Source organism: Squalius cephalus (assembly GCF_949319135.1).
Source record: "Squalius cephalus genome assembly, chromosome: 22".
Classification (NCBI taxonomy): domain Eukaryota; kingdom Metazoa; phylum Chordata; class Actinopteri; order Cypriniformes; family Leuciscidae; genus Squalius; species Squalius cephalus.
The window spans coordinates 19,069,180-19,095,049 of NC_137143.1; the positions used below are offsets into that span (position 1 = coordinate 19,069,180).

A 25,870-nucleotide genomic window follows, 5' to 3' on the forward strand; every position below is an offset into this window, starting at 1 on the left:
AATATACTGGATGGCATAATGATGCCTGTATATTTTACAATTTACAATTGTATATTTCAGTAAGGGATGTAATGTTAATATACCACTGTTATTTTCTAAATCTGCTTTTTACCTTATAAAATGTATATTGATAACCACCATAACAATACAGGTGGCACAATACCACATGATGAACCAGAGTTCATTGTGCCCTTTCCATAAATCATAACCAATACTTGTAATATAGACAATTAATTGAGGAATTAACTAATTAACTGAAAATGGAACACAAAACACCCAAATTTACATCACTGATAAACAAAAATTGTTTCTATAAAACAATATGTCATGTCACGCAGGGATTTCTGGGAATGTCCTTTTAATGTTTTTCACCTTAAATGATGTGTTTCATATAATGCGATGTTAAACCATTTATAGTTTTTCACTGTATAGAGTTATGTTTTTTACTGTAGAATTTCACAGTGGTGGGTATCTCAAACCATCCATCACAAACCCTGCAGTTTGGGGCACCCTTGATTTTAAACTACAAAGAGAAAGAATATTCCATTCTTTATCATCAACATTAGTACATTAAATACTAGTATTTAATGCACTTATGTTGATAACAAAGAATGGAAAATCCTTTCTCTTTGTAGTTTAAAATCAATATGTGACAAGGTTATCCTATTCAAATCAATGTGATAAATGAGTTAGGTCAAAAGTAATCTAAAAGTAATCAAAAAGTAGTCAGATTACATTACCTTCAATTTGTAATGTAATGGGTTAAATTACTAACTACACTTTTTGTCATGTAATTTAGAATCAGTAAATAATCTACCCAGCACAGGCAATTTATCTATTCTTATATTTGCTAAAACATGAAGGATTTAAGTAGCTTGCTGGCAATATAATCCCAATTTAGGTGCATATAGTTCTTAACTTTATAAAAGGACCACTGGCCAAGACCCTGTGCATTTTGTGAGAAATAACATGCTGTGCTGTGGGATGTAAAAACCATCTCTGAGTGGATCTTCTCTAGTAGTGAATGAATGGATGTTCAGTGAATTGGGCCCTGGAATGTGATGTAAGAATTTTTTGAGAGTCACTAACCCAGCCCCCTCACATTGTTCTGACTGAAAGCACAGGTTTATATTTGTGCGTATGATTGCTATGTGCGAGAGAGAGAGAGGGAGAGGGAGAGAGAGCTGTTTGGAGTACATGAATCATCAGTGCTGTCCGAATGCTTAGTGTATTTTTAGAGACACTTCATTGTTTCATCTTAAAAGAAGCCATTAAATGTACAATATAATAGTCCATGTGTCATGTTGTATCGCCACTTGTAACTCTTCAGTGCGGTAAAAAACTTCCTGACTTATACCGTCAAAGCAAATGTGCCCCACTTCTGGGTTGAGTCAGAAAAATGCATGTGGATGGCTTAGAAAACTTCCCATCGTGCTCTGCAGCTGCTTTCCTCCCTTTAATCTGATGCATTGATGGATGTGGCACAGCAGTACTTCCGTACAGTGAAGAGCCCTTTCAAAGTGGAAGAAGTGGGGCAGAAATAGCCAGCCAATTCACAAGGTCACACAGCTCAGTGTCCCAATGCAGCATTGGATAGCTTAATGTTTTACACGGCCTGCTGTCCCTCCTTTCCTCTCTTCGCCTGTACAGATTGTAAATAGTTAACGAAACTCCAAATTGAATTTCAAGCGCAGTCTCGGTTATAACCCGTAAAGAAAACTTTCACTTTTTATACCACATATATAACATTTTTGCACATAATTCACCCCGACACATGAGAAGAATGTCCAGGCTTCAGCATAACCGTATGAAAAGCTATCCAAAGGCATGAATTATATTAAAAACAAGTCTGTTATAATAATGGTAGTAGCCTACAGTGAATTTTTATCAGGGGGAAAAAGAGCCATTTGCAAAGAAAGTGGAAGAGGAAGAGGTGGTTTGCTTTACCTTGATTCCTTGAAGCTCATTCCCTGAATGGAATTTGGTTATCTCATCTTGAGGTCTCACCAGAAAAAAAGAGACGTAAGCATTCCTCTGCAATCAGCTGTTGAGCTGTACAGCTGCCCTTGTGTTGACTTAGAATGATAGCCATCAGCATTTTTGCTAAGAAAGGGGGGTGTGGTGCTTTGTGAAATTAAAGAAACATCCATTCTAGTCTACCTTTGAAATCCTTATTCAGACAAAACCAAATTTACACGGATTGTAACTAAAACTGAAATTAATAAAACGTTTTTGTTAATTAAAATAATGCTGAAATTATTTAGTTGCTTGCAAATAACTGAAATAAGTTTAAAGGGATAGTGCACCCTAAAATGAAAATAAAGTCCTAATTTATATGGCGTGTTGTTCTAATGTCGTATGCCCTTTCGCGCTCGCACTCTTATGGCAGTGAATAGTGACCAGCATCAGGCTTTTTAAAAAATACACAAAAGTATCAGAATGGTCCCATGTGACACGTGGCGTACAAGTTTTCTGGTGGTATACAATCAGGTTTGGTAAAGAAAACAACCTGCAATTTAATGTACTTACTTGGTTCAAGCCATTCGATTTGTATTGTTCATTTGATGTCAGACACGCAGGCAGATTACTGTGATTTAACACACACCTATAGAAGCGTTTATAAAAGAAACCCATCAGCCGCATGATTTGGAGAGCAGCGTAGGCTTGTGGCCAGGCATGTCACTGAGCTTGTGGCTGTGGGGAACAGAGTGGCTGTCAGTGCGTGTTACTCTCCAAGCCTAAAGCACTGGGACGGGGGTAATTGATACTACTGTGTGTGTGTAGGGGTTTGGCTCAGGCTGGCATGGTAAATGAGAAGCACAGTCCAATAAGAGATACCCTCTTTTCAGATGACTGCACATCCACACAGAGAACTTAAGCCACCTGGAAGTTAAAGAGCCAGCTGCATTCAAATAGATTTATGGACGTTTTATTAAGGAATTTAACCGCTGTTGTTGGCTTTCTTTTTTGGCTTTCTTTTTTTTTTTTCTCTCTCTTTGTTTCGAACTGGTGTTGTGAGCGAGCTTTTGAAATAAGTATTGATTTACTCAACCAGGCATAGCTCATGCATCATAGCATCATCTATGAATGCTCGGTGTTGGTTTTTGGTGGTCTTGGTTGTCTCACCATGAGATTTCAGATTAGCGGAGAAATGGGTGAAATGTGTCAGTGGGTATATAGGGTTATATGATCTCATGGTGAGACAACATAGACAACCAAAAACCAACACAGAGCAGCGTTCATAGATGATGCTATGATGCATGAGCTATGCCTGCAAAAGCTATGTCTTTAATCTTGCAAACTATGCATATATTATAAAAAAGAATCTAACATGCTCAAATGTTCTGTGAGATATGTTCAAATGTGCTCTTTTGTAGGGAAATGATACAATCCAATAAAGTTTCCCCAAAAAGTTTTTAAAAGCCTTTATTCAGTTGGCTTTTTCATGATGATAATAATAATAATTATTATTATAATGGGCTGCAAACTCACATGTTTTGGCCACAAATGCCCTCCTCCTCTGGGTGTTTTTTATTTATTTATTTATTGGATATGCTTTTTTTTTCTTCACATGACCATATATTTAAATACAGCTGCCTGTGATTAACAGATTTTATTTTCTAAAAAATAAAATAAAATGTGTGTGTGGCAGGTAATATGAATGTTGTCAAATTTTTATAATATTATAATGTTATTATAACAAATTTGTTGAAATTGATTCAGAACATTTAAAATATTTTCAGTAGGCTATTCAACTTTTTTCTGGCTTATTTATGAAAATTAAAATTGTATCCTAAATGTGTACATTATTTACATATAAACGCTGTTCTTTCCCCTCCTTTTTGCCTTATGAAATGCGTGTATTGTCTGGGCTCTTTACAGTTGGAGGGAAAGAGACTGATTTGCATGTAAATGATTCCAACAACACCAGCTATTCACGGTGCTAATTAAACTAATGTAGGGACGTTGACTTGCTGACATCATGGACGCTCATTACCATTCACAAGCTCGAGTGGGCAGAGCGAACAGCGAGCCAGTGGAGTCCAAGCCACGGTTCACTGAGCTCTCATAGCCTGTTATTGAGGGGAAGCGCAGGCTGTTCATGGCTTTACGCCCCGAATGCTGCTGGAAGGAACTATCACGGAGAAGCGCGCTGGATCTGCGGGGACGCTTCGTGCTTTCACGTTACTGTCGATGTTTTATCCAAAGCGCCAGAGCTTGAGGCATGTCTTTCCTGGACGATACCTTTGTACGAACTAAAGGCTGGTCAGTCTAGTGCTTGATAAAGACGCGCGGATTGAATCGCAGCGAGCGCTTGTTTGTGGAGAAGTGAAAGTGCGCCAACAGATCGCTTTTCAGGCTGGAAATGTGTAGCGCGTGCTTAGATCGATTCACGACTGGCGACATCGAACTCTCTCATCTCCGTTCATGGTAAAAGGTAAGTGTAGTCTACGTACGTGGCTCGATCTGTTACAATCGGGTCTGCAGTTTAAAATCTGCGTGATGACTTTTCCCTTTCGCTCGCTGCGTTATGTGGTCGAGCTATTCCGAGAAAGTTGATAGCCTACATAAACTACATTTTATAAATCAGACGTTGATACGGTTTCCGTCATCTTGTTACGTATCCACGCGTCTGTTTAAATGGTGTTAAAAAATAAAGCTTTTAGACGCCTGCGAAAGACGGAATACAACTTTCACCAGTTATCTTGTATCTTCAGTCATTTCTAGTTGACCTGTTTCTGATAGTCGGATTAAGCCTTTGTTTGGTAATGTTTTGTTGGATTAACACATAAAAGTGACAAAGCGGAGAATAATGCCCAGGAGAGAAAGAAAAACCAGGCAGCTGCTGTTGAATTCGCACAAGCGATTTTCTTTACTGAATATAGCACACTCGCGCTTCTCGTGAGAGCAGATTCTTTTGAATCTGATATTATCATTTAATTGGTTAACACAGGGTTCAAGAAACCAGACTGAATAGTTAACGGAGTTGGTCCGAGGTTCTCAATTCAACAACTCGTTTAATCGTTTGAGAATCGTCTTTCGTGCAAGTTGAGTCGCTATTCGCGAATCGATTAATGTACTCACAGTGAATGCCTGTTCACACCATGGACAATGACTATTAAGATTACTATAACTATAAAGTTTTAATAATAGGTATGAGAACAGGAAAGTCCACACCACAGCTGTGATAACGATACACAGGAAAGAAATGGATGGAATCATTTTCAGAGCGATTTTTTTTCCTGCTGATGGAGGGCAGATCAATCTAATTTTAAAGAGCTCGAGCACTTATAGCAGCATACAACAGAACTGCTATGGTCATGGCGTGTAGGCTATGCTAATATAGTTATTTATAGTGTGAATGGGCTTAGGAGCTTTTTGAGTGCAATGTGGATTTTACTAATGTGGCAAAAAGTAGGCTAAATTAGCCTACTTTAATAGTCAAACAGCAGAAATGTTACAAAAAAGTATTGAATTTAAGTTTATGATCCGGTTATGACAGTTTTATCAACACGCATGCAGAACAGTTAAAAATTCAGCTGTCAGTGACAACGTTGTGACGCAATTACGCAAATAGAACTGAATCCATTTTTTTTTTTAACCATTTGAAAGAACAGATTTGCGGAATGACTCTGACTTTCCATCATTGTTGTGATGGGTCACTCGCTTGCTTGTTGTCAATAGGATGTTACTCTGGGCTGAATCCATCTTATTCTACAGCACCATTTCAATTAAATCAATATCGTTTCCTCCCTCACCACTCGTCCATTTGAAGCAGCCTCCATTAAACTGATTTCTTTTTCTTCAAATAATTGATTTATTCATCCGTCTAAGTTCATATAGTAGGTCATCAGTCACAAAGGTTGTCTTGTTTTAATTACTTGTCACTTTCTATATTATGAGCTTCTAAAGTCATAAAGACTCAGATATGTGACTCTACTACAGTAGTACGGTCTTCTTGTGAATACAGATGTCGTGTATTTTTGTGTTATTGAAGCACAAACTAATTTAATGCCACAAAACAGTGCTTTGAATATGAAATTGACAGAATTATTTGTCTTTTTTTTTATTTGTCTGTGTTTAACGTGGGAAAAGTACACACAGTTGAATAGATAAGTGAGAAAAGAGGGTGAATTGGCTTTCACTAGCATCCAGCTGTGACCAGATTCTCCACTGCGTGATGCCCTTTAGAAAGGTTATTTAATTCATCCGGAGTGATGCCATGGAAAAGCCTGGGAGCCTCATCAGAGACTGGAATTTTGTAAAATCTACAGCCAGTGTTTGGGATCATTGAAATACTTTTATAGTTTTTGTTAATATTTTGAATTAGTATTTTTACAATTTACATGTACATTTTAATTTTAAAGTTTTTGTAATTTTGTTGTGTTTTGTTATTGTAGTTTAAATATGTATTAGTGTTTTAAATGGTTAATAGTTTTTATCAACATTTTTATTTAGTATTAGATTTAGTTATTTTAGTTAAATAAAAAATAAAAAACATTTAAACAGTTTTGTTATGGTTTTAGTTAACTATAACAACCTTTGCTACTGCAGACCTGGTTCCTCGCTTATTAAATGGCAGTTGTATTAAAGATGACAATGCCACTGTTGTCTAGCAATAGGCTATTGTTAAAAATAATTAGATTGTCTGGTTGTGGCACAGGTCTGGTTTTTAAGGGGATAAGTTTCCCTCAAGCTAGACAGAAGTCCACATCTGTTGTTGTCTGAACAATTTAAAAATGCAATGATTAACCCACAATAAGCAATTGTCCGATCAGATCATAAATCACATTTACCACGTTCCGCTTGGTTGTCTCAGGGGCATAACAACCTTCTGTGTCATCCCTAGATTACATTCCCAGTCTTCCATATTTGCTATGTAGGACAAATCCTTTCTAAAGGCTCTCAGTGCAGGCTTGTAGATCACATTGACTGGGTTTTAGCATGACGTTTGTAATGAATTCAGCATCCGTAGTTGCAACCCGGCATCCTTTTTAATTCAAATCACATTTAGATGATTGGAAGAGCATTATCGATGGACCGTGCAGTGGTATTGAGCCTGGAATTTGCAGTCATGTGCGAAGCATGTCAAAACATGGAACGTTTCACTCAATCCTTTTTTATGTGTGGTTAAGGACTGAGGAGGGAGTTACGGTGACCTATTTTTTGTCCAGTTCATTTATCTGGACCATCTCCGTGGAACACTTTCAGAGTCATCTTAGAAATCTCAGTTCAGCTAAATGTTCATCCTTTCCAGATATGCTTGCATTATTAGTTAAGATATATATTAAAGTGTTCTGAGAGAAGACTTCCCAAGAGTGCTGGATTGCTGTAGCAATTCCTTTTTGTTTTCTGGCCTGCCCTTATACTTTCTAGTTATGCTCTACAGAATGACTAGTCACCGTGGGAGAGAGCGGATACGTTCTCAAAAGTGTTTGGTATTCACAGATGGCCTGTTTGAAGGCCTCTATGTTCCTGTGAGTTTTCAGTATTAGTGTGAGTTGTGAAGTTGCCAGTTGCCACCCTCAAGTAATGCAGGTGAACTGTCCTTGCTCAAGGGTGTTGGAACTGCAGAGAGACCAGCTGCATGGCCTATATATAAGTCTGCTCACCGATTACCTCCTACAGAACCTTCCATCTTATCTCTGAGTCTTTCATTTTGATTCAAAGAGATGCTTTTTAAACTATTTGAGGTTCATGCAGGTTTTAAAGCACTTCATCCATTTATAGGTTGTTGTTGTTGTCTCCTACATCTTAAATATTTATAAGTGAACTATTGTGTTCAAGGCAAGTGTTTCGCAACCTTTTTTGTCTAATGTACCCCCATAGCCCCTTTAGAAAATACATTAACGCCAAGGAATGTTCCTTATATTGGGTTATATTATACTGGAATGTCATTTGGGATCTGCCTCCATCCAATCAATCCGATGGATTGAGCCAAGCCTCACCATACTTTTTTTGTATAGTCCATTTCACTCAGATATATATATTACAATTGGGAAAAGATCCCTTGCTTGATACTTTGTTACATTTTGACTTTAATGTTATTAAAGTGGCCATTATAATAAGACACTTGAGGTTGTTTGTTGTCCACAGGTTTTGACCATTTTGCTGCCTATTAGAGAGACATTTTCCCTGAGAGACTTAATAGAGAATTTGTTCATAAAACATCCAGATGAGATGTTGAACAAGAGTGAAGTCATTTGCACTCTTTCTGGTGTTTAAGACTCAGCTAGTATGAAATATCATATCACTCTCAAGTGAATACACTGTCAGTTCTGCAAATTTTAATAAGATATGAATTATTACAGTTATACAAGTGTTACATTTTCTTATTTTTAAGAAATCAGTACTTTTATTAAGTAAGGAGACGTTAAATTGATAAAATGTGACCGTAAAGGCACTTATAATGTTACAAAAGAATTCTATTTCAAATAAATGTTGTTCTTTTGAACTTCCTATTCATCAAAGAATCCTAAAAAAAAAAGTTTTCTATAAAAAAATGTTAAGCAGCACAACCGTTCAACATGATCAATAATAAGAAATGTTTCTTGAGCAGCAAATCAACATATTAGAATGATTTCTGAAGGATCATGTGACACTAAAGACTGGAGTAATGATGATGAAAATTCAGCTTTGCCATCACAGGAATAAATTACATTTTAAAGTATATGAAAATAGAAAACAGTTATTTTCTTTATAATTAGATTTTTGATCAAATTAATGCAGCCTTGGTGAGCATGAGAGAGAAAATCTTACTAACCCCTAACATTTGAACTGTAGTGTAGGTTTAACAGAATCTATCCTTGTAGCCCAATGGAAGCCGTTTAAATACTCACCTGCTTATGAAACTATAGGTATGTTTACATGAACAGTTATAATCGAGCCACAATGGGGTCTTGTGTAGTTGAGCTAAAGTCTTCATCTATTCAAGAATACATAACACAGTGGGACATTTAATATTTGTAGGAATAAGTAAACGTTGCATGTTTTTAAAGCAAATCCCAAGGTCACTTGTAGTCTGATTAACATGTATATGCTGGATGAAGCCAAGATACAATTGCATTATCTAGGTCTGTTAGTCAGACTTAACAAAAGTCTGATGTGATTTTAGTCAGACTATTATTTACGTGACATTTTAAAAAGACAAATAATTGTTTTATTTAGAATGAAATCTCACATTTAAGTGCATGTCAATGCACTTAAATCTTGTAGAGGAAATTATACCATGACTCACTCTTCATATCCTTAGGACAATAGAGGCATGATAACAGATTTGCTGATGGCTTAAACTGAACCAACAGAATCTTTTTTGCCTTGCTTCCATAGCAACTAGAGTTCTTTGACGTAGATGAACATGTTCTTAAGTTAACCATCTGGCCAATGTGAAAACGTCAGTCAATCATTGGGTTACTGGCCGGTGTCTGTCTTTGACACCTTGCAGCCTGTCAGGCCTCTGAGGTGCTAATGGGATTGGCCCTAAGTGGGCGGCTTGTTTTCTCTTCCTTTGGTCTAAGAGGTTAGTTAATCTGACCAACTGGCCGGCGTGCTTGAAAAGTGTGGTTTTGGCAGAGTTTGACGCCTGTGTCTGCTTGTCTGGACGCTAACCAGACGCTGCGTGCTTGACTGGTGGAGGGTGTGTTTCATCGTGACATGAGTCATTAGACGTGTTGTGGGTTTTTGTTGGAATCTACGGGCCGTCCCTGGTTATAACCAAATGTGGATATGTTGATTGACACAGTAAAAGAATAAAAAGAGAAAAGCTGGATGCGAGAGTTACTTGAGAATAGAGCTGCACGATTAATCGTTAAAGGATTGTGATCTCGATTCAAACACCCACACCCACAATCTTATTCATAAATGACACCGATTCGCCTGTTTCTATGAAACCTTTGACAAAATCACAGCAGAACATTCAAATCTGCGTAGGCGCTGCCACTGAGCCAGAGAGAGCATTTGTTATGTATATAGGTATGAAACGGCTTCACAAATAGTCTTTTCAACCGTACGATATCAATATTTCTGTTACAATTATTCATATTATCACAGAAGTACTTGGATAAAAGTGTATAGTTCAGTGGCAATAACATTTGATTAAATGTCTTTATTCAAACAGATTTTTTTTAAATAATTCAAATAATTGAACATTTTTAAATAGACTGCAGCAATTAACATTTAGTCAGAACCCCTAATAGATTATTTTGTTTAGTTGCCTGTTTAGAATCGTGGGAGAATTGTGCTCTCTATTTGAAATAAAACAAAAGAAAAAATGTTTGATTCTCAGTTTATCCAAAATTGTCCATTTAAAGGTCGAATAACTAACAAAACCAAAATAATCATGATTGTTAACAACAAGGATTTTCCTTTGAAAATACACAAATGGCAAGGTTTACTATTTAGGGATGCACGATATATCGGCCACCATATCGCCATCGACTGATAAATGTCATTTTTAATGGTATCGTTATCGGCCCATTAAGAAAATTTGGCCGATATATTACAACCGATAAATAATGGATTATTTCCTGTAGCTGAGACACTTCAGATGTGCACTGTACGCCATGATGGTTTTGAATAGCTTTAAATATGATTGGAATCACTTCTAAAAAAGGAAAATGCAGCATGTCCTGTCATATAGGCTACATAAAATTATAATGAGAAGATTATAATTGTGTGCATGAGACATGGATTTTAATGGTGAGACTATTGTTTTTGTAATCAGGCTCTCAAAAATTATATATCGGTTATCAGCTTTCAGATATAAGGAATTATCGGTATCGGCCAAAATGTTCATATCGGTGCATCCCTAGTACTATTGTTTTATTTAACCGTTGGTTTCTTTGCATTTAGGAAGATCTGTCTCCACTGTAAGTGCCCTCGTGAGGAGCATGTTGTGACCACCATGCCTCTAGAGATGGAGAAGACCGTGACCAAGCTGATGTATGACTTCCAGAGGAACTCTACATCCGACGATGACTCCGGGTGTGCTCTGGAGGAGTATGCCTGGGTGCCGCCCGGACTCAAACCTGAACAGGTAACGCTATTTACTGCCCTGTACCCAAATCATATTTATACTTCCATTCCATAGTTTAGGGTCAGAAATTGTATTTATAAAAAAAAAAAACATTTCCATAGATGTTAAAAGTTCTTAAAGGAACCATCAGTGCCATTAAATAATTTTTATTTTATGTATTAAATGATTTTTGAAGGATCATGTGACACTGAAGACTGGAGTAATTGGTGCTGAAAATTCAGCTTTGCCATCATAGGAATAAATTACATTTTAAAATATATTAAAATAAAAGTTATTTTAAATTGTATTTTTTTTTACAATATAATTTTTGATCAAATAAATGCAGCCTTGATGAGCATAAGAGAATTCTTTCAAAAACATCAAATAATCGTACCAACCCTAAACTTTTGACCGGCAGTGAATATTTATTTTTTTAAACGGATTGATAAATGTAATGCAGTGTGTTAAAGACAGTTTTTACTTTCATCGGTATGTTTAGAGAAGCATTGAAGCATTCTGCATGAAATTTCGACAAGGTTTTAATCGTTTGGAAGTTAAATACCCTTGAGATGAATGCCTCTTTATGATCACTCATTCCTGCTGCACTGATTTTTGTTACTATAGTGATGCTCTGCTTCAGAAGGTTGGTGTATGAAGTTTATAAGGCACCGGTGTGTGTAGACCTCTTTATGGGCCAGTGAAATCATTTATAAATGTGAGTTTAATTTTCATGATGAACTGAAGAAAGTCTTAACGCAACAGCAAAACGGGTCAATAAGTAATAAAGCACCTCCACCATCTGCAACGGCTGTCGGCCATATTGTGTCTCTGGAGGTCACGTGATGTGCTTCTGATCAGCTCACATTTGCCAGACTGAACGATCCTATCTAGGAAAGATAATGAAATTGATGGTCGACGTTAGACTGATATATTATGAAGCCTTTTTATCATCTCTTGTTTATTATAAATACTTGATAAAAATGATGGGAGCCAGTGTATATAGTAGAGTAATCTCCTTTAGATATTCTGTATTATACTAATAAATGATTCTCTAGGCTGTATTCCAAGAGCCCTTGGTTTGTAGTGGCTCTGGTTTAAGTCAATACCAATAGTTTTGCAGCATTCATGCAGATGGATGGGAGGAAGTTGCTGGGATACAAGAACTCGGTGTCCATTCATGTTATTAGCAAGCTATTAATTATGCCTCTCTCTGTGCTTTGAAAGCTGGTGTCTGCAGTTTCACCCAGAGACAGTGATTACCTCAGGCCATGACAAATTAGCTTTGCTTAGACATAGAGTGGAAATTTAGGCCATCCACGTCCATAATAAGATAAGATGGCAGATCCCTGCTGTGCATTTCAGAACATTTGGGATCTGGTTTAGAACAAGAAATCTGGGTTCACTTTATTTTGATGGTCCCTTTAAAATACATTCTGTTGTGTATAAGTAACATTGTTCCTACATGTCTACTAACTCTATTAGTAGACTGGTGGGGTTAGGGTTAGAATAAGTTGACATGTAGTTGCAAAGTTACTTATAGTCATTAGAATGTCTGTTGGAGGTCCATCACAATAAAGAGTTAGCAGATATTAAGCAGACAAACTACTAAGACTTTAGTGAGAGTTAGTTGCAATGTAGTTGCAAAGTTACTTAAAGTCAACAGATGTTCAAAAGGGACAATCAAGTACATGAAAACATGATTTGCTTTAGCTGAGGTGTTTAGGAACTGATTATTTTAGCTGCTTGAGCAAACTTTTAAATCTGGCCTTTGCTTCATTTCTCGGATTCATTTGAAAGATTCAATGCCTTGCAAAGTCATTATCCACCAAAAATGTTTCACAAGACACCAACCTAGTTTGTTTCCAAAATCTCTCTGACACATGCTTACATGAGTGAATTAGTCGAGTCATCCAATTATCTGTTTTTAGAAATGTAATGGTCCATCATTTTGAGTCAGCTAAGCAGATCCATGTTGATCCAAATACATGTTGAATACAAATGACTCTTATGAACTGGTTCGTTTTAGTGAATCAAGACTTATACTACATAAACCATGTAGTCTGATTTTCAATCAGTTGACTCATTCTTTTTTTATCAAGTGTCTTTAACAACTGCACTAACATTTAAATTATTCATTTGATACAATGCACTTGTGTACATACGTTTTTCTTTACATTGTCAAGTCACCTTTATTTATATAGCGCTTTTTACAATACAGATGGTTTCAAAGCAGCTTTACAGTGATAACAGGAAAATAATGTAACAAAGTTTGTTTCTATTAGAAAATAGCATCATAGTCCAGCTTAAGTTCAGTGATGGTTCATTTTTGTTGTAAAAAAAGTTATTAGTTCATTTATATAGCCGCTCTGGAGAAAACCGTGATGTCATCGTCCAGCTCAGTTCTCATGTAATGGTGTCAATGCAGGCAGATCAATAATATTGTTGAATATTAAATGTCCCCAACTAAGCAAGCCAAAAGCCAATGGCAACAAAGGTGGGAAAAGGCGACAGTGGCAAGGAACCAAAACTCCATCAGGTGACAAAATGGAGAAAAAAACCTTGGGAGAAACAAGGCTCAGTCGGAGGCCAGTTCTCTTCTGGCCACCGAACGAACAGTATATGATTATGATTCAGGCAGCATTATAGGTCAGAAGTCAGATTGGATTGGAACATTCAGAATATTTATCCAGTTCCATCTCATTGTACTTAATTTCTGTAATTACACATCTAATTACACTGGTGTTGACCCTTCCATTACCCCTTAACCCTAACCATTCCACCAAACCTGTCCCTAACTTACCCGTGCTCTACCTCAATAGCAGCAAAAGTGTTTTGCAATAACACCTTTGTGAGCCAGTTCTTTTAATGAATTTATTTTTTCTTCAACAAATTATGGTGCATATTTACTGTGTCATCCAGTGTATGCTATGCCTCCTTTCTCTGTTCAATGGAAAACAGCTGTCTGGGCTCTGCTTGGTTTGCCCTCAAATCAAGAGCATTTGCATTTTTTCACCCTCTCTCTCTGTCTGGCGCAAAATGCAGTTGCAAGATCCCTTGACACTGGGGCGGGTTGCCAGATCCCTTCCTGCTGATTATAGTTATTTCCACAAGCTGTTCCTCTGTGTGAGTGCTTTGGGCTCTGGGTCCATGTCCTTCTGATCGCTGCGTCACAACAGTTCTTTTGCTGGCCCAGGGAGTGTGTTATTGTTGGATGTCTCCACTGTAATTTACCAGGACCAGACCACAGTTGGTGTTCCGTGTAATTTTTCAACTATCCCAAAAGAACCTCTGCACGAGTCCTTCAGAAACCCCTTGCTGACACTGTACCGGCCAACACAAGCAACGGAAGAGCAATCATCTCGTTTAAAGAGACAGCTCCTTATTATAGCGAGGCATTAAACACCGGACATGGATGGGGCTCTGAAAACAAATCCCACGCATTACAGAAGAAGCTGATAATTTGTTTCAGACCGTATCCCAAATGTATCCTGGCTCTTGTAAAACACATTTTGATGGGACTCTGAGATAAGCAGTATTTCATCTGTGTCTTTACGTATCACTCGTTCACGCTGCTTGGTAAAAACACAATGTAAAGTAATAATATGACATTCATGTTGTTCTTTAAAGCTGAATGTCATTTTTGCACCCCAAGTGACACCAAAGGGAACTGCAATCTGTTTCAATTAAAAGTACAAATTTATTAGCTTTTGCTATTGTATCAGTTGCTGTGAAATTTCATGTGTAACAGCAACTGATAGTTTGTTATTCGATGACAGCTATAAATCTAAAAATGGGGTGTAATATAGGCTATATAACCTTTTTTACTACTTTCTTAGAAAACAGTAATTATTTTTGGAACAGTGTTATTTTAATATAATTCATATACTATATAAATATTTAATAATATTTTGAATTAGCTTTTTTATTATAAAATTTTGTATTTTAATTTTAGTATTTAGTAAATTTAATAAGTAATTTCATTATGTTCTGTTATTTTTGTTAGTTTTTTTAAAACATTTCTATAACTTTAATTTTTGTATTTTTGATTTTGCACTTTAACATTTCAAATTTTTGTGAAAGTTGTTTTAGTTAAAAGTTTTAATCTAATTTATTTGATTTTATTTCCGCTTTATTTCATTTAACAAAAGCAATTTTTTGCAGATATGTTCAGACATAGTGAAAACGCTGCTTGCTTAGGCTTTATTTCATTACAGTTTCTCAGTTGTATTCAGCACTGTTTCTTATTCCTGGTTGTTGACACAGGCAGATGGCCCCTGCTTTATATCAGATTAAGCCATTAGGCCATCAGATCTGTGTAATAGGTTTGGACGGGTGGTCTGAGGATGCAAGAACCTTATTATGGCTCCTGCTAAGTCTGGATTCTTCACTGGCCTGTTTGCGTTCCAAAAAGTCAGCCACGAGTCTACACACAATTATATTATAGTGTAATGTAGACTCATGCTCTCATTATTTGGCCAATTATAAAATGAACTGTGTGATGTAATTACACTTAAATTTCATTATGTTGATTAGACAACTGTGATAATGATAATGTCCATTTTCATTCAAAAATGTAAAGCTACGGTTAATTAAGCTGGGATGAGATCTGGATATGCATTCTTATCATCTTGAGATAAAGGGTCCTCCATTTAAACACGTCAGGGGGGATAGAAGGGGCCGATTCCATTAACTCGTGCATTGCTCATCCATAAATCACTCTGACTGTTATAGCTGCGTGTGTGAAAGGCGAGGACCTTGGGCGAAATAGGGGGAAGGGGTTAACACCAACAGGGATATAGAAACAGTCTCACCCAAGTGCCAGAATCCATGTGTTTGATTTAACAAACCAAGTACTTGCTGTTTTATTTATTTGCTAGCATGAAATCACCCCTCCAATTTGTGACTACAAACCACTTGAAAACCAGATTTTGTCCCACTCAAACCTGCTTTTGCAAAATTTCCTTTATGTATTTAAACGATAATAATAAATTCATATTAATACTATGAATTGAAGTAATTCAGAGCTGATATTGTTCTCCAATGTCATTCCAGGTACATCAGTATTACAGCTCTTTGCCAGAGGATAAAGTTCCATACGTGAACAGTCCTGGGGAGAAGCATCGCATCAAACAGCTTCTGCATCAGCTTCCCCCACACGACAATGAGGTAAGATCAGCTTGGGCTCTTGCACGAAAAGGTCACCTCTCAAAAAGCATGTATGTTTGTGCGTGCCATCATTTTTCACACGTGTCTGTCCATGTTTACGCGTCACCGCTGACCTGAGCTCTTGTTGTGCAGGTGCGATACTGTAACAGTCTGGATGATGAGGAAAAACGAGAGCTGAAGCTCTTCAGCAACCAGAGGAAGAGGGAGAACCTGGGCCGCGGTAACGTCAGGCCCTTCCCGGTGACCATGACTGGAGCCATCTGTGAACAGGTGTGCAAAGTGTTCATTTGTGTGTGTGTGTGGCATTTGAATGAATCATAGTTTGGGGTGGAGGGTGTTGTGGCCACAGGAAGAGATCAGCTTCAGTGGTTCATTGAAACTGGTAGTTTTGTTCTTAGCCGCTTATTTTCATTGTCGGTTTTAAGGCTTCCTCTATAGGTTTTATGTGTAAGTCCACCTGGGATGTCATGTTAGTGCCAGTAAGTGAATAAGAGCTGAATCTAAGCTGGATATGCATGTCTGTGACCACCTGCCTTGTTTCTCTCCCCTTCTGTTACCTCTCAGGAACAGATGTCACACTGACACAGTTTGGCTTTTTTTGGTGCATTTTTTTAAATGTATCCTCTACTGTGACACTCTTAAAGATATAAGCCCCCATTTAGCTCCCAGTGCCGTTGAAAAGATGTATTTTTTCTAATAAATATTGGTCTCGAAGGTGACGGGCATGCATCTGCCTGGCCCATTAAACATTTGCTGACTCTCCGCATAATGCAATATATTGAGAAATGCTGAACGAGACCTTTAATGAAGAAACCAGCTAATGTCAGCTGTTCCTTTATATATAGCAGACAGAATATGGTGGCCACTTGTTACAAATTCTTTCTTTTTTTTTTTTTTTGCTTTTTTTTGCTTTGTCTGTGGATATGCAAAAAATACGCACACTGTCATACATATGTTTGGGTTTGGTAATTGTGAAAAAATTAATACTTTTATTCAGCAAGGATGCATTAATTTCATAAAAAGTAACAGGAAAGACAATTATAATGCTACAAATGATTTCTATTTCAAATAAAGGCCATCAAAGAATCCTGAAAAAATGCATCACGGCTACCAAAAAATATTAAGCAGCACAAATTTTTTCAACATTGATAATAATAATAGAAATGTTTCTTAAGCACCAAATCATCATATTATAATGATTTTTGAAGGATCATGTGACACTGAAGACTGGAGTAATGATGCTGAAAATTCAGCTTTGCCATCACAGGAATAAATTACATTGTAAAATATATTAATATAGAAACCAGTTATTTTAAATTGTAATCATATTTCACATGATCAGTTTTTATTATATTTTTGATAAAGTTAATACAGCCTTTGTGTGCATAGGAGACTTTCAAAAACTTTTTTTTTGCAGGGTGGGTTGTGTGATCAGAGTGGAAGTTTACATAGGATGCATTCTTAAAAAATAAATAAAAAAAAGCCTGATGCAGAAATACAGGGGTCTCAAAATGCAGTTTTAGTTTAAAGATTTTTTTTTCCCCCATTTTAAACTCCCTCCTTAAGCATGTAGATTAAAACATATTTTAGTTTTTATATCTAATCATTTGGTGGACAACTAGTCGATCTATAAACACATCTGTTCATAATATTAGAGTCTCAAGATAATGAGTATTGATTTAATCTTGTACCCTGCTGCTAAATGACCTATAAATGTCAACAAGACTCTTTTTAACCCTTTAACTTTCTCACATTTTTAGTGTGGGGGACAGATAAACGGAGGTGACATTGCCGTCTTTGCGTCACGTGCGGGCCACGGGGTGTGCTGGCACCCACAATGCTTTGTGTGCAGCATGTGTGACGAGCTGCTGGTGGATCTTATCTACTTCTACCAAGACGGGAAGATCTTCTGTGGTCGCCACCATGCTGAGAGACTCAAACCTCGATGTTCGGCCTGTGATGAGGTGAGATACTCTCACCCTGCTATTACTAGACATGAACCTCTTAACATTAGTATGTATCTTATACGTGATAATTAACCATGGCTGCCTAATGTGAACTGCAGATATTTGGAATATAGTCCTTTTTAGGTAAAAAAAAAAAAGAGCTAAATGGCACAAAAACATTGTGAATCACTCTTTTTATTAAGGTGTTTTTCAAGGAAATGAGGTTATGAATGTCCTAGAGTTTTAACATTGAGGAAATTTCATCATCTTAAGGCGTGGTCACATTAGCAAAGCTTTTCACAGGTCCATTGTCAATAGTGTAGCGATACATGAAGCACCGCTTACTTAGAGGTCACTTCCAAAACAAGCAGCTTTATATTTGTTGCGTGTTAAAAGTAAATTCCGATGTGAAATCCATACAGGGAAATGTTTTCACTGTACATATGGATTCCTATTGAGAGAACTGCATTTAGATGCGGTCACGTATACCATTGTTTCGCAAAAAAATCCAGTCATCCCAATACGAATCCATGCAATCAGGAGTTTTGCATGAGACCGAAAAAGTTCCTCTTGCAGGGTTTTCTCATTTTCAAGATCACGTGAATTTGCCACATTTTATCCGACAGAAAACTGCAAGGTTTAAAATGACTTTTCTGTCTGCAATGTTTCATACATCTCTACGCTATTGACAGTAGACAATGGACCTTTTTTCGTTGCAATTTCAGTAATGTGTCCGCAACTTTTCACTGTAAATGTAACCGCACCCTTAAAGTGCACAAGAAAAACGAATGCTTTAAATCTTGTCAAATGCAATCAAAATGGAGTTGTCTCTCATTGTGCGGTTAAAGATTAAACTGAACGAGCCTTGTTTTTCTAGTTCCCATTTTATGTAAAGACAGCTGAATACATTGCATGATTACCATGGTTACTGAACTTCATCTCTATAGTGATAATGGAGTTACTGCTGTGCTGCAGCTCAGTCTGTTGCCTCAGCAGAGCCTTTAGCTTCAGTCCTGTCACTTCCACTGCAGAAAAATGATCCCTCTTTTCTCTGCTTCTGTCTCTTAGATCATTTTTTCAGATGAGTGCACAGAGGCAGAGGGCAGGCACTGGCACATGAAGCACTTTTGCTGTTTCGAGTGCGAGACGGTTCTGGGCGGCCAGCGTTACATCATGAAAGAGGGCCGGCCGTACTGCTGCACCTGCTTTGAGTCCCTGTACGCCGAGTACTGCGACTCCTGCGGGGAACACATCGGTAAGAGCCCATCTATCAGTGCCGACCTGGAATCCCCTCAGCATCCACATGCGGCCGGTCCGCTTTGCTCTTGCAGAAATCGCACCGTAGCAAATGCCAAGAGACGACTGACCTGCTTTTTGTCTATCGTTAAGATATTAAACATAAAGAGCTTGCAAGCTGATAGTTTAGTCTGGCGTTCACGTTCAACGTTTTGGCAGCTTGTTTTGTAGAAATTCAATCCGGAATTACTTTCCACACAGGACCACAGAAAGTAATTTCATGAAACTGATTATAAACAGGAAGCATCAGTGCGGGTTTTCAAAACAGATGTTGTCCATTAGAGCGCGGCTGCTTTAGAACTGTGATTAAAATCGAATGTATTTCTGCAATATGTGGCACACCGTATAATCAGCATTCTCCAAACACGTCTACACCTCTCGAGAAGGATGCAATCCTTCAATGACATCTTTGTTCTGCATTTGTTTACTTTAAGTATCTGTCATTTAAAATCCGCTCGATTTTAAGCTTATGCTACTATAACATGCATTCAAATTTTCACAGTGTTGTTAAGTACTCTTATGTCATGTCTAAAGGATTACTCTCTTGTGCATTTGCTTTAATGCAATAGAGAAATCAGTGACATGATGCTAATTTTATTTTGTCCTATTATTTTAAAAATACACTAACTGCAAATCATATGGATGGTAACTTGAATAAAGCTCTTCTACGATGGTTTTAATTTCCGTATTAAGCTTAATTTTTCTGTTTTAAAAAGGGAATCACTGCTAATATTAGTTTTTTCTGCTTAACTTCAACTGCTTAAAACTTTTGCAAACCATTAAGAATGGGTGTCAAGGTGAAAAAAAAACGTAGGCCCTGTTTACGCCTGGTATTAAGATGCGTTTTGATCAATCGGATCATAAGTAGACGACGGAGACACATACCCGTTTACACCTGGTGTTTTAATCCGTGTCTTTTGTCCACTTTCAACCACTTCTGTCCTGATTTCTTCTAAGGGAGGGTAGATGAATGGTTTTTTTCAGATTTTTCGTTCTAATGGAGGAAATAAGATCACGCAATTTAAATATGAACGCAACGGGAGCTTTCGTTTCTGCTATGACATCCGCAAGACCAGGCGAACGCGGTGAGAACGTTGTGCTTGGTACGTTTTTCAAACCAAATTTGGGTCTTCAGCCAACAAAGTTGTTCCCATGTGGCCAGCACACTTCTCATAATGTTTACTCATTAAGTCAGTAGGCGGAGAGCAGGCGGTCTCTGGTGGCTGTTCGAATCCATTCAACCACATGAGCGTTTACACTACGAAAGCAATCCAGTCGAATGCGTTTTCGACTACCTCTGGAAGTGGTCGAAAGTGGACAAGCTCAAAACATCTCAGACCCCGTTTACACCTGTATTTAGCATCGTCCACTTGTGATCCGATCGACCAAAACACATCTTAATACCACAGGGCCTTAGTAAAAACTGCATTTTAACTTGAAAAATATATTTGAAAATGTAACTAGCTTGAATTCAAAGAGTAAATTTTAGAACTTTGCATGTTTTAAACTAGATGGTTTTTCCTTTTCTGTATAGTAGGCTCTTTTGTGTGTCTTTGACCCATAGTTTATGAGTTTTAATTTTGTCCATAGGTGCTTGTGACCTGTGTGTAATGGATGTCCTCTTATTGTGCAGGTATTGACCAGGGTCAGATGACATATGATGGCCAGCATTGGCATGCCACCGAGGCCTGTTTTAGCTGTGCTCGCTGTAAGAAGTCCCTGCTCGGTCGTCCTTTTCTACCCAAGCAGGGTCAGATCTTCTGCTCTCGGGCATGTAGCATTGGCGATGACCAGAACGGCTCTGATTCTTCAGATTCTGCATTCCAGAGCGCCCGTTCACGTGAGGCCCGGCGCAGCAGCTCCAAATCCAACAAGAGCAATACTGGTGGTAGTGGAGGAGATGGGAACCAGGGAGGGAAAGGTTCAGCCGGGCGTTACTCTGCAGATGTTGACCCACTGTCCCTGCAAATGGATTTGCTTAGTCTGTCCAGTCAAACGCCCAGCCTGAATAGAGAATCTCCATCCTGGAAGACGCAGGCTGAGATGTATGGGTACGAGAGCCGTAATGAACTCTCTTCAAACCCTCTTCATTTGCTCAGTCAGTGCAACATCCGGACTTCCTATTCTTCAAATCTGTCCCCTGGTCACCCAGCAGATCCAAGGCCTAAAGAGCCTGTTGCCTCCAAGAGACCCCCTGTATCTGCTCTCAAAGGACAGTCTTTGAATGAGAACTGGTTCCAACCGGGACCAGAGGACTATTACCAGCCTGCACTGCGATCACAGACAAGCTTTAATGAGATTCCACACAACAGCTTCATGGATAAGCGCTCAGTGAGCCTGCATGTATTCCAGAAGGAGAAGGATGTTGGACCACAGATGGGCCGTAGCAGGAACCCAATTAGTGCACTTGGTTTTAGCGAACAGCTCACACCACTGGAGCAGACGCCACATGGCTCTATGGAGTCACTGGCTCTATCTAATGCTACAGGTATTTTATTATTATTTAATTTACTATCTACCAATCAAAAGTTTATGGTTATTAAGATTTTTTTTTATGTTTTTGAAAGAAGTCTCTTGTGCTCACTGAGGCTGCATTTATTTGATCAAAAATACAGTAAAAAACAAACAAACAAACAAGTCTATTATATTTTAACATATTTTAAAATGTAATTTATTCCTGTGATGGCAAAGCTGAATTTTCAGCATCATTACTCCAGTCTTCAGGGTCACATGATCCTTCAGAAATCATTCTAATATGCTGATTTGCTGCTCAAGGAAACCTTGATGCTTTAAGTTCTTAAAAAAAATCTCACTGACCCCAAACTTTTGAACAGAAATTCTATTTATATTTTGATTGAGCACTGAAAATGTTACGGTTATCATTTAGTAGTGCTTGCCTTAGCAATTACTATTGTTCATTCTTGGGATTAGGGATTTTAACAAATCTAGTTTATTATTTTTCACTCACTTTATAAGGCAAGAGAATATTACAGCTGTCTTACATGTTTGATGTCTACAGGCACCTCTGCAGATGGCGGCAGTAAACGGCAGGAGCACTTGTCTCGCTTTTCAATGCCAGACTTGAGCAAAGATTCCGGCATGAACGTGTCTGAAAAGAGCAACATGGGTACCCTCAACTCCTCTGTGCAGTTCCACAGCTCTGAATCTCTGCGCAGCCTGAACTCCGCACAGCCCTACCTGGAGCTTCAAGCCCCGGTTCAAGTCAAATACCCTGTGCAATACTCCCGTGAACCTCCTGGAATTAATGCTTTACCGCCTGGTTTTACCTATCAGGAGGAGGATTGCGCAAGTTTGGTTAGCAACGCCAACAACGCCCGTCTACCACCCATGAGTGAACGGACCCACCGTCGAAGCATCGACCGCGAAGAGCCACGGCGTCGACACCACCACCACCATCATTCTCGCCGCTCCAGGCGTTCCCGTTCGGAAAACGCACTTAACCTCGCTGCCGAGCGCCGCCCAGCTCCGAAACGATCTCAACTTCATGTTCGTGAGGATTATGACCAGTTCCCTCCGCCCCGTGGGTCACGGGACCCCTACGGTGGTGGAAGTGGCAGGCTGAGACAGCAGCCTTTCAGACCTTGCCCTCGGACAACCTCCGACCTCACGCTTCAAAACCCCGCTCTACACCGACACCAGGGCCCTTATTCATGGGACCAGTACGATTACGATGACGATTGGTGCTCGACCTGTTCCTCATCTTCCGAGTCAGAAGATGAAGGGTATTTTCTGGGTGAGCCAATTCCCAGACCGGTCCAGCTGAGGTACATGACCAGCGAAGAGCTGCTACGCAAATACAACTCTTCAGGACTCGGCGCAACCGGTCAGTTCGAGAGCCGAGGACAGTTACACACGCGCAAACGTAGGAAAAGCAAGAACTGCATTATCTCATAAAAGTCACACCTGCTGCATCATGCACAACCTTGCACAAGATTTTTCCCGTCAATATAGTTTGAAAGGCTTTTCGGTGTTGTGAGGCTATCAGTGAATTAAACGCAGTAATTTAATTTGTTCATGGCTCAACTGCATATGCATGCTTTCCCATGTGATATTTACAAATTATTCTGGATGTTACACTTTTTAGGGACTTCTTTAATTCGCAGCACTGTTGCCACATTTGTTACAACTAATGTGCAATTTTCCGTTATGTAATCCATTCAGGCACAGTGATGTTTTTTGTATGGTGTTTGCTTTGGGCTGAAAATCCCATTAATAAGATGTATATAGGCAACTGAATGAAGAAATTTACTAAGTTAAGGATGTAATGTAAATTATCTGTAAATGATGTACCACATATTTTTATATTTTGTATCAATAGAACCATTTATGTACTAAGCAAAATGTAGAGAAAATAGTAAAGGCATGCACGTTAATTTGCTGATTTTTGTCCTGTATTAGAAATTAAAGAGTATTTCTGTGAGAGATTTGATTGACAGCTCTTGGTTCTTCATCATCAGAGCATTCTGTGATCTCTGACTCAGATTAGACACCAACGCACTTGCCATCTGTTCAATGTATCAATGCAGAAGACCACAGAGCAACGAATGATCCAAATGGCTGGCCTCGCTTACTGATACACCTCATTGCTAATGACAGTGCTTTATAAAAATACAAGGATTAGTTTCGATCTACATCTCCGACTTGGGATTTTAAAAGTGCGGAAATGTTTTTTTATCTCCAGCTCAAGCTTTGCTCTGTGTTTAGATTCTAAACCTTCATTGTCAGTAATGCTGCTGTTTAAGCAATAAGATAGGAGACTTCCATTTTACACACACATATTCAGAATGATATTGCCATCGGACAACCTCTGACCTCACGCTTCAAAACTGCTAGCTACATGGTTTTCAGATATTTATCCATAAACCATGACCACAGTCCCATGTGCCATAGGCCTGAAAATGTATCTGAACTTGTTTAAAAGCGGCAAAGAGTTAATGTCCCCGACAGGCCAGAAACATGAGATGCTTTGCGCTACTGTCTGAGGAATGTTTGTCTTCATATGTACTTAGTAGTGGTCAGAAGAGTCTTGAAAGAAAGTTTAGATGGCGTTCTGGTATAACCATCTGCATAAACTTGATCTACACTAGAGTTTTTCTTCCTGTTCTATCTCTCTTTCTGTTTCCTCTCCTTTTCCTCAGAGAATGATTAATTGGCAATACTTATAATAGTTATATAAAAAGTATTTAAACCAAATACTTAATGTTATGCCAGGGTTTGTGTATTCTGGCAGATATGCCACAATTAAAGGTATAGTTCACCCAAAAATGAAAATTGTCATCATTTACTTGCCCTCAAGTTGTTCCAAACCTGTATGAATTTATTTATTCTGCTGCACACAAAGGAATATATTTTGAAGAATGTGTGTAACCAGTTGTGGGGCACCATTGACTTCCATAGTATTTTGGAGATCAATGGTGCCCCACAACTGTTTGGTTACCCATATTCTTCAAAATATCTTCCTTTGTGTGCAGCAGAAAAAATAAATTCATACAGGTTTGGAACAACTTGAGGGCGAGTAAATGACAGAATTTTCATTTTTGGGTGAACTATACCTTTAAGACTGCGTTTACACTGGCACAAAAAATACAATTCTTTTAAATCGATATGGTTGATTAGTTTCACTAGCTTTTTGTGAACAACAGACCTAAATTTAAGTGTATTTATTCATTGATAATCTTAACGTGTGCAGTAAACTGTTGACTACGATCGGTTCATTGAGTCAGTATAAAAATGATGAACGAATCATTCGATTCATTGATTCGATTCATTCACGAGTCGGATCTCGATACTGACTCGGCGCTTGGAGGATATTTACGTAGTAGCCTACATGTCGGTCTAGGCCTATTTTTTTACAGTCTATGTTCTAGGCTAAAAAAAAAGTAACGCACGCATCATGCCTAAAATTGTGATGCTTTTGTGTCCTTAATCATGAAGCTTAAACGATTCAGTAGCCTACACCTTCAAAACGTCTGAAAGTCACAGTGGTTCTGAACAAATAACATAAGGGTGAGTAACTGAACTGTGCCTTTAATGACAGTAGGCTATAGTTTATTTTATCAATGACGTGAATGCCGAGAAGGAGCAGTCTGATTCTTCCATATCGATCAACAATTGCTCAACATCAGAGTGCCACTTCAGCACACGAAACACATTTCTATTTGATGGTTATTTAATGTCACAGTATTTCATAGTGATTTTTGCTGTATGTCAGGGGCAATTTTGAAAGCACGGCAAATTGGCACGGACTGCATGATATAATGTTAAAAATAGCTCCCAGAGGTCTACCGAGGGCTGATAGCCTAAGCCTACTGCAGACAAAGCAAAACCATGAAATTGTGAAACTGCCCAGGCGTAACTTATAGTCTTAATGGAAAGTGTCAGACTGTCTTTGCTGTTAAGGGACAGCCCGTGTCTGTTTTTCCCTGAC

General features: G+C 38.3%; 1 protein-coding gene across 4 annotated transcripts in view; it reads left to right on the top strand.

The window, feature by feature from the left end:
• prickle2b (prickle homolog 2b) overlaps window positions 1-23,609 on the top strand; it is an 81,870-nt gene extending 58,261 nt beyond the window's left edge. For 3 of the 4 annotated variants that reach the window (XM_079857579.1, XM_079857580.1, XM_079857582.1), the window contains 7 exons: window positions 10,852-11,035; window positions 16,067-16,180; window positions 16,313-16,450; window positions 17,941-18,144; window positions 19,195-19,381; window positions 21,056-21,910; window positions 22,442-23,609. In XM_079857579.1, the coding sequence (XP_079713705.1) occupies window positions 10,852-11,035; window positions 16,067-16,180; window positions 16,313-16,450; window positions 17,941-18,144; window positions 19,195-19,381; window positions 21,056-21,910; window positions 22,442-23,337 (2,578 nt within the window). In that variant the 3' untranslated portion in view covers window positions 23,338-23,609. Of the gene's footprint in view, window positions 1-3,891; window positions 4,439-10,851; window positions 11,036-16,066; window positions 16,181-16,312; window positions 16,451-17,940; window positions 18,145-19,194; window positions 19,382-21,055; window positions 21,911-22,441 lie in introns of those variants that run through there. The other variant, XM_079857581.1, reaches the window with a different exon arrangement.
• Window positions 23,610-25,870: the final 2,261 nt, after the last annotated feature.